This window comes from Xiphophorus hellerii, chromosome 3 (genome assembly GCF_003331165.1).
Source record: "Xiphophorus hellerii strain 12219 chromosome 3, Xiphophorus_hellerii-4.1, whole genome shotgun sequence".
Taxonomy (NCBI): domain Eukaryota; kingdom Metazoa; phylum Chordata; class Actinopteri; order Cyprinodontiformes; family Poeciliidae; genus Xiphophorus; species Xiphophorus hellerii.
In genome coordinates this window covers 26,693,941-26,709,569 of record NC_045674.1, presented here as the reverse complement: position 1 = coordinate 26,709,569, position 15,629 = coordinate 26,693,941, and the positions used below count along the sequence as shown (strand labels likewise).

Sequence of the window (15,629 nt, the reverse complement as noted above, 5' to 3'; positions counted from 1 at the left end):
CCTCTTGTCATTCGTGCATCAGAATGAAAATATTTGCAGGTATTTTCCACTGATGATCTCCTAAATTTTAGTTTAAAAAAAAAAAAAAAGCTTGAAAATATCAGTGTCAACGGATTTCATTTGAGTGAACATCAATTCTATAGAATACAAAAACATACCATTTGAAATATAATTTAATAAATATAAATAACTAAGCCTTCTCTATGGACATTTCAGTAAAGTATATTTAATGTTTTAAGACCTCTGCAGGTCTACAATTTGAATGTATTGAAGTCTGAAAAATAGAATAAAACCTTTAGCCCCCTCCTCCACTTTAAACATAACATACAAGTATCCAAAATAAACTGTAGTGTTTTTTCAGTTGCCTAACTGTGAAACTTTCACTATAACCAGATATGCACATATTTCTAATAATCTGGAATAATCCAAACCAGAGCTGCAATTCTTGGAGCATGTCTGTCCCACCAGCACCTTCCTCAAAGAAAAGAAAACAGAAGAAGCCAGCTCTGAAGGAGCATGAAAGATTTACACAATTTTAAAACGTCCTTGTATTTGTTGTGGTAAATTAGATATATTTTAAGGTTCTGCTTTTCAGTTGTGGACCATTTCAGCCTGCAGCGTAAAAAGAATATGCAGCTGCTTGGAGCCCCCTACCAGCCTGGTGGCCTCCAGAGCACATGCATGAAATCTCACTGCAACAGTTGACACATGTTCAAATTCTAAACATATATAATCTCCAATTTTAATAATTATTTTTCATTTTAAAAAATTCTAATGTAGTAAGCTGGGTTCGCATTCCATTCAGTAATTTAGAAGAAGATCCTTATTGGTCAAGTACTCTGCACCTTAGATTTAAACCGCTTGAACTGGAAAATCAGCTAATGACCACAAGAGGGCAGTATGAGGCTGACTCATTTTAAAAGAAGTAACAGCTGTGTTTACTATGATCCCTTCTCTACTGTTAATATAGACACGAGCCAACACAAAGTGTACCTGCGTTTCTGTTATAAAATAAAATATGATTTGCTTTAAAACTGTAATTTTGACATTTTTATAATTCGTTAAGAAATATTTAGAAACACACAAACCAGAGTCTCGGGTGGAAAAATGTTCTGGTCTCTTTGCCAACATTAGCCCCCTGGTTTGATGGAGGAGCCTGTCGCCAGAAGCAACGGGGAATTTGCCTCACTGAATTCTTCTCTCAGCTCCCTTGACTACTCCGATGCAGCCGCTTCCCTCCCAGGAGCTGCCAGGGAGGTAAGAGCAAAGAGAATCGTGATCCCACCCCTAAACTTTAGCATGAACCACAGTGTCGAACGGTTGTGCCGACACAAACAGACCATAATTACAACCTGTGTATAAGATATACGGCGTCTTGCAGAACTTTACCCATTTCAACCAAAAGGTGTCAATCTGTTTTATTGAGACTTTATGCGATAGAAAAACACGAGTCTATCCATCAATACAGCCGTTGTCCATACCTGCTCATTCTTGCATGGTTGCAGAGGGTTGATGCTTATCTCCAGCAGTCTTTGGACAACAGGTGAGGTATACACCCTGCAGGAAGCACGTGCTTCGTGCCTTCTTCTGAAGTCGCCTTGCTCTGTGAACAGAGTCCATCTGTGACTTCAATATAAATGCAACTGTTCAGAGAAGGCCTTTGAGATTTAATAAAGAGCAGTACCAGGAAACCAGGTCTTTAGTAGACCAGCGTGTTTCGGCTTGTGGCCCTCATCGGGGTCGTCCAATTGTTGTTGGCGTCTTCACCTCTCCAGGTCTTGGTCCTTCTCTGCGAACCTTGAGAGTCGGTGACTTTGTGCCGGAAATGTTTGGATCGCGACTCACTGATCTGAGAGGCTGAGAAAAGAGAGCGTTAGAGGAGACCCCAAGAGGTCTGTGGTGACTCTGGAGGAGCTGCTGGGACCCACAGCTCAAGTGAAAGTCTGTCAACAGGGCCTGGTGTACCTCACTAGTCTGGTCTTGCTTGACGAAAGAGTGATTTTGAAGTTGATGCAAAGCGTGTGGAGAAAATAAATCCTGCTATAGGCTGCGAAAGACTCAAGACTGTACCTTCCAGCAGGACAACAACCCTAACTATGCAGCAAGAGCTTCCAAGAGCTGGAATGGTTTATATATATGCACATTCATGTGTTAAAAAGTGGTTCTACAAAGTATTGGCTGGGAAGTGGTGGTGGGGTGTGAGTGAATACAAATGCAGGTACGAATTCCCAATGAATAAAAGAAAAATTGCATCAGTCTTCTTCCAATTCACTATTATTCACTACTTTGTGTCAGTCTAGCACATAAAATCCCAATAAGAACAGTTTGTGGTTATTGTGTGACCTTTGCAGTGCACTGTACTTTCCACATTGTTTGTTTCAGGACGAGGGGATTGCTTTGACTGGCTCGCCAACATCCCAGGATCAGAAGACCTGGTATGCTCCTCTAAAAATGTCATTACGTCATCTCCTCAGCTTGAAACAGTTCAAATGTCTCTCAACTTCAAACGGATATGTCGAATGAAACATTTTGGTTCATCAGACACTTGTGAAAAGCGCTTCTCCACCAGAGTGAATCAGTCTGTTGGTGGCCTCCAGCAGACGGATTCAACAGAACCTGTGACGACTCCTGATTGTTTCAGTTTTGTAGGTCATTATGTTGGCATTTGCTAGAGGCGCAAACCTAGCAAAAGGAGAGAGTTCAGCAATCCATCAGCCAGAAAGGACAAATTCCTACCAACTGAGGTCTTTTAGCTGATTTGGTAATAAGGGATATTATTTTGACAAAAAATGTTTAAGTTCTTTGTTTACTCTGCGTCTTCTCTTCCCTGTTTCAGGACGGAAGCTGAGGATTTGAGCCAATGGCAGTGTGAGTTCAGGGGTCAGATCAGAGCAGTAAGGCAGTGGCTCAACAGTATGGAGAAGATGCTGCCCACTCTGGACTCGAGGGTCAGTTGCGTCTACAGTAGTTATGGTAGACCTCTCTTTCACCACACATCTAGTTGTCAAAAGCTAGCTATTGTGTCCAGACTTTCAATATTTGTGTGTTGTTTTTTTTTTATTTCATACCTTACTTATGTTAGTTTTTGTTCATTTTGCTACCATTTTATGGGATTCATTTGGAATGCAGACGCATCTACAGCGAGAGTGAAACATTTCTGGGAAGCAAAGCCACTGACCTACAGCAGAGTTGGCCTCGGCGATAACATTTTTCATTTTCAACTGTCTGCTGAAACAACGGCGAAGAGAATGTGAAAGTTTACACTCATAAGTGTCCTATGGCGTTCCTCCTCCGCTCCTGCAGGGAGACTTCTTGAGCCCACAGGGGACGGGGGGGAGGAATCGGGCTCCATTGTGCTTGGACAGCCAGGCTGGAGAAGCGCCTGGCACTGGAGGGCCTCTGCACACATGATCGAGCACACTGAAAAGACATCAGACACAGAGGAGAGAAAGAGGCTAGAGGGCAGGAAGAAAAAGGGAAAAAAAGGCCAGATCTTTTCAGTGAAACTCCTCAGATCTGAGTACGTAGGTATTTATTGGTCGCGAATGCATTTCGGTCGCAATTATTTATGACCGCTGTTTGTAGAAACTCGTCACAGCTGGGAGCGGCCATTATGCTGTTGGCCTCGGCAAACACCGCAGTGGCATTCTGAGCGAGCAGCCATGGTGGCAATGGCAACATTATATTTGATGCTGTAGCAAGCAGTGTTACCGTAGTTACCAGAAACTGAGTTAACACTGTTGACTCAAAAACATTGGTCCTATCACTGACAGGGTTGCAAAAAATCCATTATTGTACTAATCTATGGGTCACGCTACGGATATTTCTACCAAAGTACATCACATAACTCTGAACACACCATCTACAACATGAAACAGGGTGCTGGCAGCACCATACTGTGGGGTGTATTGAATTGTAACCTCCAAACTGATTAAGATTAGAAATTATTCTGTTTTGCAAAAATATTCCTACCCTTTTTTTTTAATACATACCTCACAAATGCCTTTATTTGGGACGTAAGATAATTGTAAAGTGGAAGGAAAAGGATACCGGGTTAGCGGTAAGCACAAAAACAAAACAAGAATAGCCCACGACAAAGAGCCAGTGGAGCCTTTTGTAGGACTTTGCAGAACAGGTTCTGCAGCACAATCACAAGCGTAGTCCGCCATTGTTGTAGTTGACGTGTTTGAGGTTATAGGTCAGGTTCGAGCTCGGAAAAATACCTCAGGATTTTCATAAAAGATGCTTTTTCACTGTTCACATGACTATGGGAGGGAGAAGCTGTAACTTGTTTTGTTTTGGGGGGGTTTTCCTAAAAATATATATATATATATATTTTGGGTCCTCTAAAATGTCATTTTTGTGTGAATGTCAGGCAAAATCTAAAAAGCTTTGAACTTCTTCCCAGCACTCACACAATAGAAGTGTGTTAGAGGACACAGTTCAGTTTGAGAAACAAAACAAAAAAGCCCCCTTGTGGACAACCTTTTGGCAGTGCAGCAGTTCTCAAATGCTTATTTTGTAGATTGAGATGATGCAGTGATTGTGTGTCTTGTCTTTGAGGATTTCAGATCACTTGAGATTTATGAGCAGAGTTGTGTTCACGTGGTCTGACGTTGTGTCCCACGCCTGACCTCCGACCCTGCTCAGTATCTACTGTGTTCAATGCTTTGAGAATCAAGATGGTGACATTTTCTGTGAGAGGTTTTGTTGCTTACCTTGGTAAATTCTTAACGGAACCATGTAACTTTAATTTTTTTATTAATGACGGAAAAATTCTGTTACAAGTTAAATGTACTTATAGTGAAGCTGGGTTTAAGTTGCTAAGCTAAATTGTTTCTTCAGTTGTAAGAAAAGGTCAGCATACTGCATTCGTTTAAATCCCTGCGACCTCAGTCCCAAACATCGCATCTTCTTGGACAAACATTTTTATCTGATACATTTGCAGACGTTCCCACTTCCGCAGGAATGGATGGAAATGCAAAGACGTTGCTTCAAAGCAAAAAATGAGAGCTTTGGTCAGAGCCACAGTGAAAGTGTGAGATACAGTGTTTGCCTCCTTATCTGTACCGTCTCCGTCATGCTGCATCCGAACGCAGACCTTTGTCATGGTAATGTTATTGAGTCTGCAGCTCTGACGGTCACAGTCTGAGCCAGAGGGACTCGTTAGCTTGCGTGGATGACGACGACCCTCGGCAGACCCACGAACCGCGTTGCGACTCACATTAGAGTCACACACCTGCGACATCTTCCACTGCTTTCCCACAAACCGTGAGACAAACATGAGCTCAGAGCTGGAACGTGTCGAGAGAGAGCAAGACGAGCACCTTAAAACGTGTCACAGACTGTAGAGACAAATTAGCTGGTAAGGCATCGTCACCGACAAATTCTAATAGTGTTTAAAAAATAAGTTATATTAATATGACAGTAAATCCCTTCTTAAAATGATATTGACTGGTAATAGATGGGAGTTAAGTATTGAGTGAGATTAAAACTATCATAGATGTGTCCAACCAGAAGTGACTTAATGACTGAATGGAGTCAAAAGTTGTGTTTAATTTGTTCTCAATGTAATTGTAGCTGTCCTGTGAAGACCTCAGTGGTTTGTTATGAAAGAGTGACAAAAAAAACCCCCAAAAGAAGTAACATTGTAAAGAAAGCCAAAGGGCGTCCTATTTCAAGTTTTCCACTAGTTATATAGGAAACATGGCAGACTTGGAGAAGAAGACGCTCTCTTAAAACGAGGCCCAAAATGAACATTTTGGTCTTCGTACGTGAGAAAGAACTAAGTCTATCCCATAAAATCCCCCCTAAATACATTGGAGGCTTTTATTATAACAGAAAAAAAGGAAAATTTTCTGGGATCCAAATACTCTTCCCAGGCTCTGCTATAGGATGACACTGATGAAAAGTAAAAATGAAATTTCCTGACAAGTTAAGTTCATTCTCTGTTTTCTTTCCCTCCCTGGTGATGAGGTTCCTCATAAAGACCCTTTTTTTGTGCTTTCACTGATTCTATGGCAGATTCTGCATCCTTATTCAGCTGTGTCAATACAATTCACCAAACAGATCCTGGGTGTGGACTGACATACCGCATGCTTTTACCCGGCCGTCTCCATCTTTGACAGCTAACAAGCGGCGGCCCTGCTCCCCGACGGATCGGGGAACTGTTTTCAAAACTATAGAAACGACCAACAAATTCCACTGAGGTGATGCAAATTTATGGGGAAGGCAAACTTGCGTTTTGTGATTAAATTCTCATCCTTAGGATTTGTTTTATTAACCCATTTCGTTGGAATGGGGCCCTCCTTTATTTTTGTGTTTTTTCCCATGCCTGTCCCGTTCTCTGGAAAACACAGATTTACAGCTTTAAATCCTTCTTTTCTGGGACGAGTTGAATAAAAAATGCAGAGCCGACGATGTAGGTTAAACTCTTTCTGTCCCCCCCTTTCATCCGCGACCAGGATTTCCAGTATCCGGGCAGCGAAGGAGGTCCGGAGGAACCCAGTGGGGAAGCCCCATCAGCCTTTCACTGGCTCTTCACGGAGGCAGCCTCTCCTGGTGATAAATGACGGTGTGCCTGCTGAATGGTGCCTCTGGTTTGACCCTAAAAAAAAAGGGAGGACTCCTCCTCTGCTTTCATTACTCCTGAAGAGGGCTAATTACCATGTTCAGAGTCCGAGCCGCTGAGGTCTTATTCATACCGAAAGCAGCTAAGAGAGAGATAGAGAGAGGTGGGGGTAGAGGGGGGGAACAAGCCTGTAAAATGAATAATTTGTGATCAGATTTTGGGTCCCAGCGGACGCTACTTTGAAATCGAATTAATTCGGAAGCCCGCTTTCAATTTCCAGACCTGTGCATTGACTGCGTAAAGCCGAGATGAGATTTTTGGCAACAAATTCGATTAGAGCAGAGGAGGGCCTGTAGGACGCTTAAAACAGAGACCATGTGTCATGGGTCCACAGCAATCTTTTCCTGGCAGAGCGCTGCCTCACCGCTGCCAGCTTCCCTCACATGAAGAATGGTCAAACAGGGAACGTTGGCCTATTTTTTTTTTTTCATTAAATGGCTGCAGACATGAGCCTTTCAAGTTACCCTAAAGGAACTCCACTGATTTGGGGGCCTGTATCTTTCAGAGCTCATGTAAGCGCTAAAGGGATTCATTTGCTAGCTGATGCACCCTGCAAAGATATCTGTACCACTTGAACTTGTTCACATTTTGTTATCTTTCACTCAAAATCTACAGTGTACGATGGGACCACCGTCTGTTTACGGATTTTTGTGTGGAACGCAGAGCCAAATTATTTGCGGACATTTTAGAGCCTTTCTGAATAATTTGAAAGAGAATGCAGCTCGGGAAGCTCAAAGGCACCACGCTGCTTGACGCACAATTGACTGGCATTTGCGAAACAGCCAATCCAGGACCACCATTCATTTTCCTTAGCACCGATTGGCGGAGATCAGGTGTATCGTAGATGTTAGCATCTGCTCGGACGGTTTTCACTACTAATACATATTAAAACATATGTCGTGTTTGGACAATTAAGACAAGCAGTTTGAAGGGAGTTTAATGTGGCAAACTAGTAAAAGCAGCACAAAGTTGTGAAATTGAATTAAAATAATGCATGTTTTTTAAATTTTTTGCTACATAAAAAAAAATCTGAAAACTGTGGCATTGATTTTTATCTTTGCCACTTTATTCTGGCAACCTAATGTAAAGATCAGTGCCGTCTTTCATGCTTAGTATTTTCATATTTAGTAAATGGAGTTCAGCTGTCTAGATTCTCACAACATGGTGACCCTGAACAGACCATTAGCGCAGAGAAACATGGTGGTGGTAGTATTATGTCATAGGGGTTCTAACCATAAAGAACTTGACATCACCTTTTACTGTTACTGCTTATTTGAATATATTAAAATAATATAGTTCATATTTTAACCTATGTTGTTTTAAGCTGATTTAGCCTTAAATCTGCTAATATTATTTTTGGGCTAACATAGCTTAAAATCTAAGCTATATTAGCTTATTAGCTATACATTGCTAATATATTTATATGCTTATATATTTCAGCTATATTAATTCAAATGTAAATATAATAGGTGTACTTTTATTTTAAAATGCAAATACTTCATTTTTTGAGCTAAGTATTAGGTACAAATGCAAATACTTAGCTTTTTAAGCTAATATTTGGCAATTATCTTGTGATATTAGCTTTCTTTAGCTAATATTTAGGAATTACCTTGTGACTTTGGAAAAAAAAACAGGTAGGAATAGTTGGAAGAAGCAGGTTTTGCTCAAATGTCACTGTAGTCCTACTTCTGGTAGAAGGACTGTAGACGTTTTTCGGTTGCAAACAACAACAACAACAAAATAAAAATACACGAGCCTCACAGAAAAGAATTCATTGGAGCACGCTGTTTGGTTCTTGTTGCGCCTGCAGCATGCTGTAGGAGACTATATGTTAATAGTGGTGCACTATATAAGATCATGTGACCCAAACCACGTAAAACCGGGACTTTGCGTCCATGTCTGGCTGAAACAAACGACGTTAGCATCGACACGCTGGAGCACATCTCCCATTCACATGTAACATGGCAGGCACTTTACACCAAAGGAAGCGGTATTGATTGTGAATTACATGACGCGATACACAGACATGGAGAGAGGGAGGCGCAGTCTGCAAATATATAAAGACATAAAACGTATTGTCTGCTCACCCAGGCTGAGAACCAAAACCAAAACTGAGATTTATTTTATAAATCTGTGTTCCTGCATACCGGTGCCTGTTTTCTGGACAGACAGATTGGGGGGGGAAACCAAACAAAAACGTAGTGTGCACTGTTTGAGTGTAGGCAGTTGGTGGATCTGTCAATAGGTGAATTAAATGGTTGACTGGAGAAAGACAGAAGAAGGAATAAAGCGGATAAGACGAGTCATCTGTATATATCGGGGTACTGAGCTCTGCAAACGCCCAACAGATATATTTCAACTGAATCCCACAAGCTGATGATGGAGAACATTGAAAATTATTCAATACAAATGCTAAAAACTGTGACGCTAAGGTCACTTGAAAGTGTTGGTACACACTCTGCTTAGAGCATGTCATCTATAAGGCAAATATTGTTACTCCTTTTAACTGGCATGATAGAGTTTCCCCACAGGGGTCCTTCCTTTGGTGTGCGATGCCAACTGCATAGAAAGTACTGAATTATTGTCTCATTCTCTCCAGTCAGTGCTTGCTCCCAGCCTTTCTTCATCCTTTTCTTTTAAAGGCTTGGGTTGCAACGGCTAGAAGTGAGTTGAAAAGTAATCTGAGATGTTTTACAGTAATTAGTCGCCGCTTGTTGCTGCTGTGGAGACTGGCTGCTGAACTGGCTCTGAATGGGAGACTACAAGGTGGCAAAAGGGGGGAGTGAGGAAGAGGGGTGGGGGGTGAATTCATGACTGGGTGGTTGGCATCGCGGTTGTGGGTCCGATTCTTTTTTTTTTTTTTTGTAGCCTGGATTTCTCTCCGTCGCCATCAAGAGATGGAAAGGGCTGAAGCAGCTGTCACTTAACATGTGAATGTTTTGAGGACGACCTCGGGGGTCTTTAGAAAACTCTCCCTGCCCCACCACCCCACCCACCCATTTTTCAAGCAAAAAGCAGCATGGAGTTTCTGAGCCTTAGTCAGACTCAAAGGAGGGGCTTTTGTTGGATGGGAACCACGGGTGGAGGGGGTAGAGTTTGGGAGGGGAAAAGAAAAACCTTGAAAAGGTAAAGAGGGCACTTTGCTGCCTAGCCGGCTGGTACAGGAGCAACCTGAGCAGCAGCTCTGGGTGAGAATGGCACCGGGTACAATCTAACCTCTGTAAAAAAAACTTCTCTTGGCCAGGAGCTGTGGGAGTTCAGCCGAGCTGAGCCGTTGGAATACATTGTCTCCTTCTGGGTGCCCTATCCCATCGGCGGCTCTAACAGGGGAAGGAATTCCTCTATCGCGGCTCCCACAACAAAGAAGAAAGGGAGAGGAGCAGGGAGAGCTGGTGGGAGGAGAAGTGAAGTGAAAGGAGGGGAGGGGAGCAGGGAACTGGGGGCTGAGAGGAGGAGGACATTGTTTGTCCGTGACTGTGGGCAACGGGAAAAGCAGGAGTTTATCGGGGCATGTGTGGGTGTGTTTGGAAAGTGTGTTTGTACGTCGAGCGTGGTTTAATGAGTGGAACCTGACTGACTGTGCGTCGGACGGGAGCATGCGCGCGGACGTGTTTGAGGAAGCTTCGGTTTGGGATGTTGGGGCTCGGAGGCCGTTCAAAGGATGCTCAAACAAAGACGTTTTCTTTTCTTTTTTTTCTCTCTCTCACCCTTTTGAATGGTGACTGAGGAGCCAGCCGGATTCCTTGGCTCATGCCGTTGGGGTCTGCTCTGCTTTTTGGGTAAGTGTAATTTCACGTGGGTTTCTAACCGCCAAAACTGCCAAAATGAACCCAGGTCCGACACAGAGAGGAATTGCTCCAGGCATTATCGGTCAGTCCAATTAAGGAAAGTAGGTCTTTACTTCAACACTTATTTTAACTGCATAAAATATTTCATCTGAAGATTAAATTCTCCATTTGTAACTACATATGTGTGAATGAAACCTTCAGTTGTGAGTATTTTGAATTCATTTGCTTCTTTTTGTTTGTTTTATATTCAACAGTTTGAATTGCCAATTGTTTTTTGTCATTAGGTTTTTGTTCCTTTAATTAGGTTTTCATTTTGCCAACAAAGTTGTAAACAAAAAAAAAAACCAGTCATTTCATTAAGACAATCTAAGATGTGATTTTTACAGTGCTGTTTGAGTGGAACACCTGACTTTCCACTATATATCCACCTTTAATGTTATGAGTCTCATGGGAAAATGCACAGCTGCCATCTTTGATTAGGGACCACTCCAGTGATTACTACTTCAAGACCTCCCTTAAGAGAAAACCAACAGGCAGCTGCATAACAACATTACTGGCCTTTCTACTGTCATTGTTCTGCTTCTGGCTGTAAGTCCAACAATTTATGTTTTTGAGCCGTTAGACTGACTAAATTAGAAACATGCAAGACATTAGGGATTACACAGATACCCATTTGTGCCGTATTATTCGGCCAAATTATCTACTCTGGGCGAAGTAAACCAAAAACCGAAACATGCTGTTTATTTAATCTACATTTACAACTAACATTTTCAATTTTATCTTGTTATGCTTTAGAGAAACCCTCATAATGTTGGCCTTAACCTCATTAATTCCTTAATGGACTGCAGTCATAAATCAAAGCTGAAAGCAGAGAAACCTAATAGAGAGAGCCGTTTCTCTATAGGTTAAGTGATGCAATTGTTTGGTCACGTAATATATGATGAAACCACTGAAATGGGTTCCTTCATTCTTTTTCTAACGTCGTTATCTGGAAGGTGAGAAACATTTCTGAATCAGGCTTGAGACTTAATGAGGGTGTTTGTCCTGTTTTCATTGAACAAAACAAATATAGGTCATAGTGTTGTTACTGGATATGCCTTACTGTGATTGAACAAACCTTCCTGTTTACCGTCTCTGTAGTCCTTTCATTGTACGGTATAGTGGAAGTAAGCATAGTTCCAATAGCGTTCCTCACACAATTAAACAGTTAGCACATCTTAATACGTATTGTGTTCTCACCAAAGAGTAAATGAGTAATTTAGCAGACGACCACACATGTGGCGCAGTAACCAGAAGCTTCACACCCTCTCTGATGAGCTGGTGACCCATGTGGGACACAGCCTGACATCCACTGCTCTCCTCAGGAGAGTGCTGGGTGGGGATCTGAGCCAACTAAGTAATCATTGATCTTGAGGCTGAGGCTTTTGTCTGGGCATCACTCTGATCCGACTGCGTTGCTCCCCTGTGGACCCCGGGACGGCATCATCTGCTCAGCAGAGACGGGGCGTAATGCAGGCAATTACCAGTGCACATCCAGTCATCATATCAAAGTAGGTCATCTTTAAATTCTCGCCTCACGAAAAAAAAACGCACTTTACTGTGCTTGAATGATTGAAAATGGTCAGGTTTAAATGTTATTTGGTGAGATTTTCTCTTGGCCAATGTCAGCATAATTTCTTTGTTGCTGTTGTTGTTGTTCTGCAGATTCAGCATGATTTCATTTCCCCTCAAGGTAAGGCGAGGCGGGCAAGACGAGTTTATTTGTAGCACTTTAATACAGAAAAAACATTCCAGTCCTTTATAGGGAAAATATGAAAAACGATTAAGTAAACCACAATGAAAACAAGATGTAAGGAATAACTCAAATAAAAGCCTCACTTTAGCTACAGCTAAGAAATTTGCGAATGGATTGGTGAAATGATATTTTGACTTTACAGGAAAGGTTCAATAAACTTATTTCTGCAAACCTGCTTTAAGAAACAACTGTTTCTGACCATCAAGTTTCTTATTGACATACAGTATATCCTTTTACAAACAAGGAGCTAGTTCAGTGACTAGAGGACTTGCTTGATATGATCCATTTTCCTGGTGTTGGTCAGTGCTCTGGCAGCAGCATTTTGGATGAGCTGCAGGTGCCTGATTGGATTTTTACAGAAAACAGAATAGACACCTTAACAATAATCAAACCCACTAAAAACAAAACCATAAGTTGCTAATCTGGGGTCTTGGTAGGGTTCTTTATTCAAGTAGTGTCTTTTTAAAACAGTAGTCAGCTTATTGATTTTATAACGACACCTAATTTTCTTGAATGCTTTCCTTCTTCAGCCCCACTGAACCTTGCTAATCAAACCTAGCATTTTTTGGGACCAAAAACAACAACTTTAGACTTTTTTTTATATGAGGTTGGAAAAAATAATGACCTTCCTCTTTACAGATCTTCTGGACATTCTGACTTAATGACTATCAGTGATGGGCACTGTGGTTAGATGGTGACACAGAAATCTTAAAAAAAAATATTTGTCACCAACATAGGTATGGTATCAGATGTTGACATGCTCCTTAACCGTGCTAGGGGAATAGCTTGGTCAGCTCTGGATGTTCCTGATATTGAATAAAAGTGTTGCAAGACTTTTATTGTGTAAAAAGGCCTGTGGGACCTGATGGACCCCACAGGCCTTTTTTTCATTTGCGCAACTTTAGAATTAGAAAATGACAAAAAGTAGTCCCAGGCTTCTTTATAAGATCTAAACCGTAAGCTAGCACATCACTGGATTCCAAGCCACTTTTCTAGTTTATCAATCAGCATGTTATTATCAACTGTATAAATCCCTTTAGACCAAGACATCAGTTCTAGATGGATGTCAAGACATTGGTTATTTCATGCCTTGAATGCTTCATTAACAGTGTGGTCAAAAACCTGACTGGAAGGCACTGAAGAGCTGAGATTTTTGAATCAAACTTGCCTTTTCAAAGGTCTTTGCCAAAAATGGCAAGTGAGGTATTGGCCTGTAATTACGGTACTTATTGTTGAGGCATTCAGCATGACCATCACATGTATCCACACAGCAAAAAATAGGAATCTAAAGACGTCCTGAAGGCTAATATTCTAATTTCCTTTTAGATGACCCCCCTCCCATCAACCCCCAACCAGATCATTAGTCACCAGTCATGTCTTCGGCTGACCTATATGTTCTGAATTGAGCAGTGTAACCTCATCTCAGAGGGAGGATCTTGCTTAAGCAGAAACCCTCCCTGTGATCTCCTGATGGGCTCACCTCAGAAGGTCTTTGTCAGGATAATTGCACCAACCTTTAACCTCTGTCAAAACAATGAAGGCACAAAGGTGAGGGAACAGCAAACAGTGTCTTAAGCAGAGTGTTTGTAGAATCATACAAATATTAGCCAAATAAGAAGCTGGTTTGGCTAGTGCAGCGAAAGCACCCATTCACTTGTCGTCCCATGAAGAAAGGAGGGGATGTTTTTATGGCTGTCATATTTCATCAGATCCCGACGGGGTTTCCCAGTGCCGATCCAAGTTGAGTTACAGAAAGCGTTGGCCGGTTGCCATTGCTTTGTCTGTGCCAGCCTCAACGCTGTGATCCGCCGCAAGGCTGTCACAGAGATTCTCAAGCGCAGAATTTTTTCAGTTATTGATGCGAGATAGCTGGGAGAATGTGTAGACGGTGAATAGGAAACGGCAGAGGAAAAATCAAGGCCACAAAGCACTTTTAGTTCTCTCTCGTCTTTCAGTGCTTAGACCAGGGCAATCCTGGGACCAAACTTTGTTACATGAAAGCTTTGAGATTTTGCAAGCATTTTCTTTAAAGGTGTGGATTATAGTGATAAAACTGCATTTTATTATAGGAGAGTATTTAATAAACATTACATTGCAAAAGTACTCTGACATCTTAAGCTTTTTTCACATTTTGCCACGTTACAACCGCAGACTTCAGTTTTAATTGGATTATTTGATGGACCACTACATAGCAGGTACATTTTTGGGGATGGGTGGGTATTGTGCTGTAAAGTGCTTTAAGACAATATTTGTTGCGATTTGGTCTCTTTATAAATAAACTGACTGGCTGGATTCCAGCTTCCTCCCACCACATGTCGACATACTCCTGGGCAAGATACTTATCCCCAAGTTACTCACCGAATTGCTTATTAGTGGATATGTGGATGAAGCTAAATACAAGACAATCTTGAAGGAAAAATTGTTAAAGGTCAGGGAGGAGGTTCACATTCCCGTATGCCATGCTTTAAGGATGTGTTTGTAAAAAAAAAAAAGTAAAAACCATTACGTCTTTTTCTACCTCTTCACAATTATTGACCACTGTGTTTGTCTTTGACATAAAATCCCAACAGAAACCTTTGTAACATGTTTCATGTTTCATGGGGTATAAATGCTTTTGCAAAGCATTGTACGTACAGAATGACCAATGCTGAGCCCCCTTGTTTTATTTTAGGTAGCTGAAGGATCATCTGCATGAATGGCCAAGGGGCCTGACTTCACCTATTGCCTCAATAGCCTGTGGGCTGAAGGATTATGGGTAATCTCATCAGCAGGCCCAGTTGTCTGGGCCAGAAATCCAAGCATGTTAGGACTGATGAAGGCTTCCTGAAGGAGTGCTACCAACGACGAAAGGAGTGGCCACCCCCCGAACAAGATGGGATGGTCAAAAGGGACGAGGGCTCCAGGGATAAACTCGGAGAGAATGGAAACAAGGAAAATGTGGTGGAAAAAGAAAGCGAGGTTGATAAATTTGACCATAAGAGGGAGGAGGGTGCTCAAACGCCTATCTCAGACAAACCCCTCCAAAGCTCCCCTGCCTCCACAATCAGAAGCAGCAGTACCCTGGAAAATGCCTGGCATAGCAGCCCGTCTTCAATCAAAACCTCCCGAAACGGGACACTAACGAGGAGGACGTTGCCTCCAGAGTTCGCTAGGTCTCCCCTTGCTCACAACGACTTGACGGCTGCAGAAAGGAGGGCCAGCTTCCAGAGGAGAGACTCCAGAGAAGGAAGCCCCTGGTCATGGAAGACTCTCGCATCACGGGAGGTGACCGAAGTCACCGAGGTGACAGAGACGACCGTGACTGAGATCGTGGAGGTGACGGAGTATCCGCCAGGAGATAAAGGAGGCAACCCCATAGTCACCAGAACCGTTAGAGTCCTGAACGGTGTAGCAGAGGAGCTTGCTGAGGTTGAGA

General features: G+C 42.2%; 1 protein-coding gene across 3 annotated transcripts in view; it reads left to right on the top strand.

The window, feature by feature from the left end:
• The first annotated feature begins 2,836 nt into the window (after nt 1-2,836).
• Nucleotides 2,837-15,629, top strand: part of macf1b (microtubule actin crosslinking factor 1b) — a 34,590-nt gene continuing 21,797 nt past the window's right edge. Inside the window, exons 1-2 of one of the 3 annotated variants that reach the window (XM_032555527.1) lie at nt 2,837-2,948; nt 14,886-15,622. In XM_032555527.1, coding sequence (XP_032411418.1) covers nt 14,966-15,622 — 657 coding nt within the window. In that variant the 5' untranslated portion in view covers nt 2,837-2,948; nt 14,886-14,965. Of the gene's footprint in view, nt 2,949-10,061; nt 10,411-14,885; nt 15,623-15,629 lie in introns of those variants that run through there. The other 2 variants (XM_032555536.1, XM_032555520.1) reach the window with 2 other exon arrangements.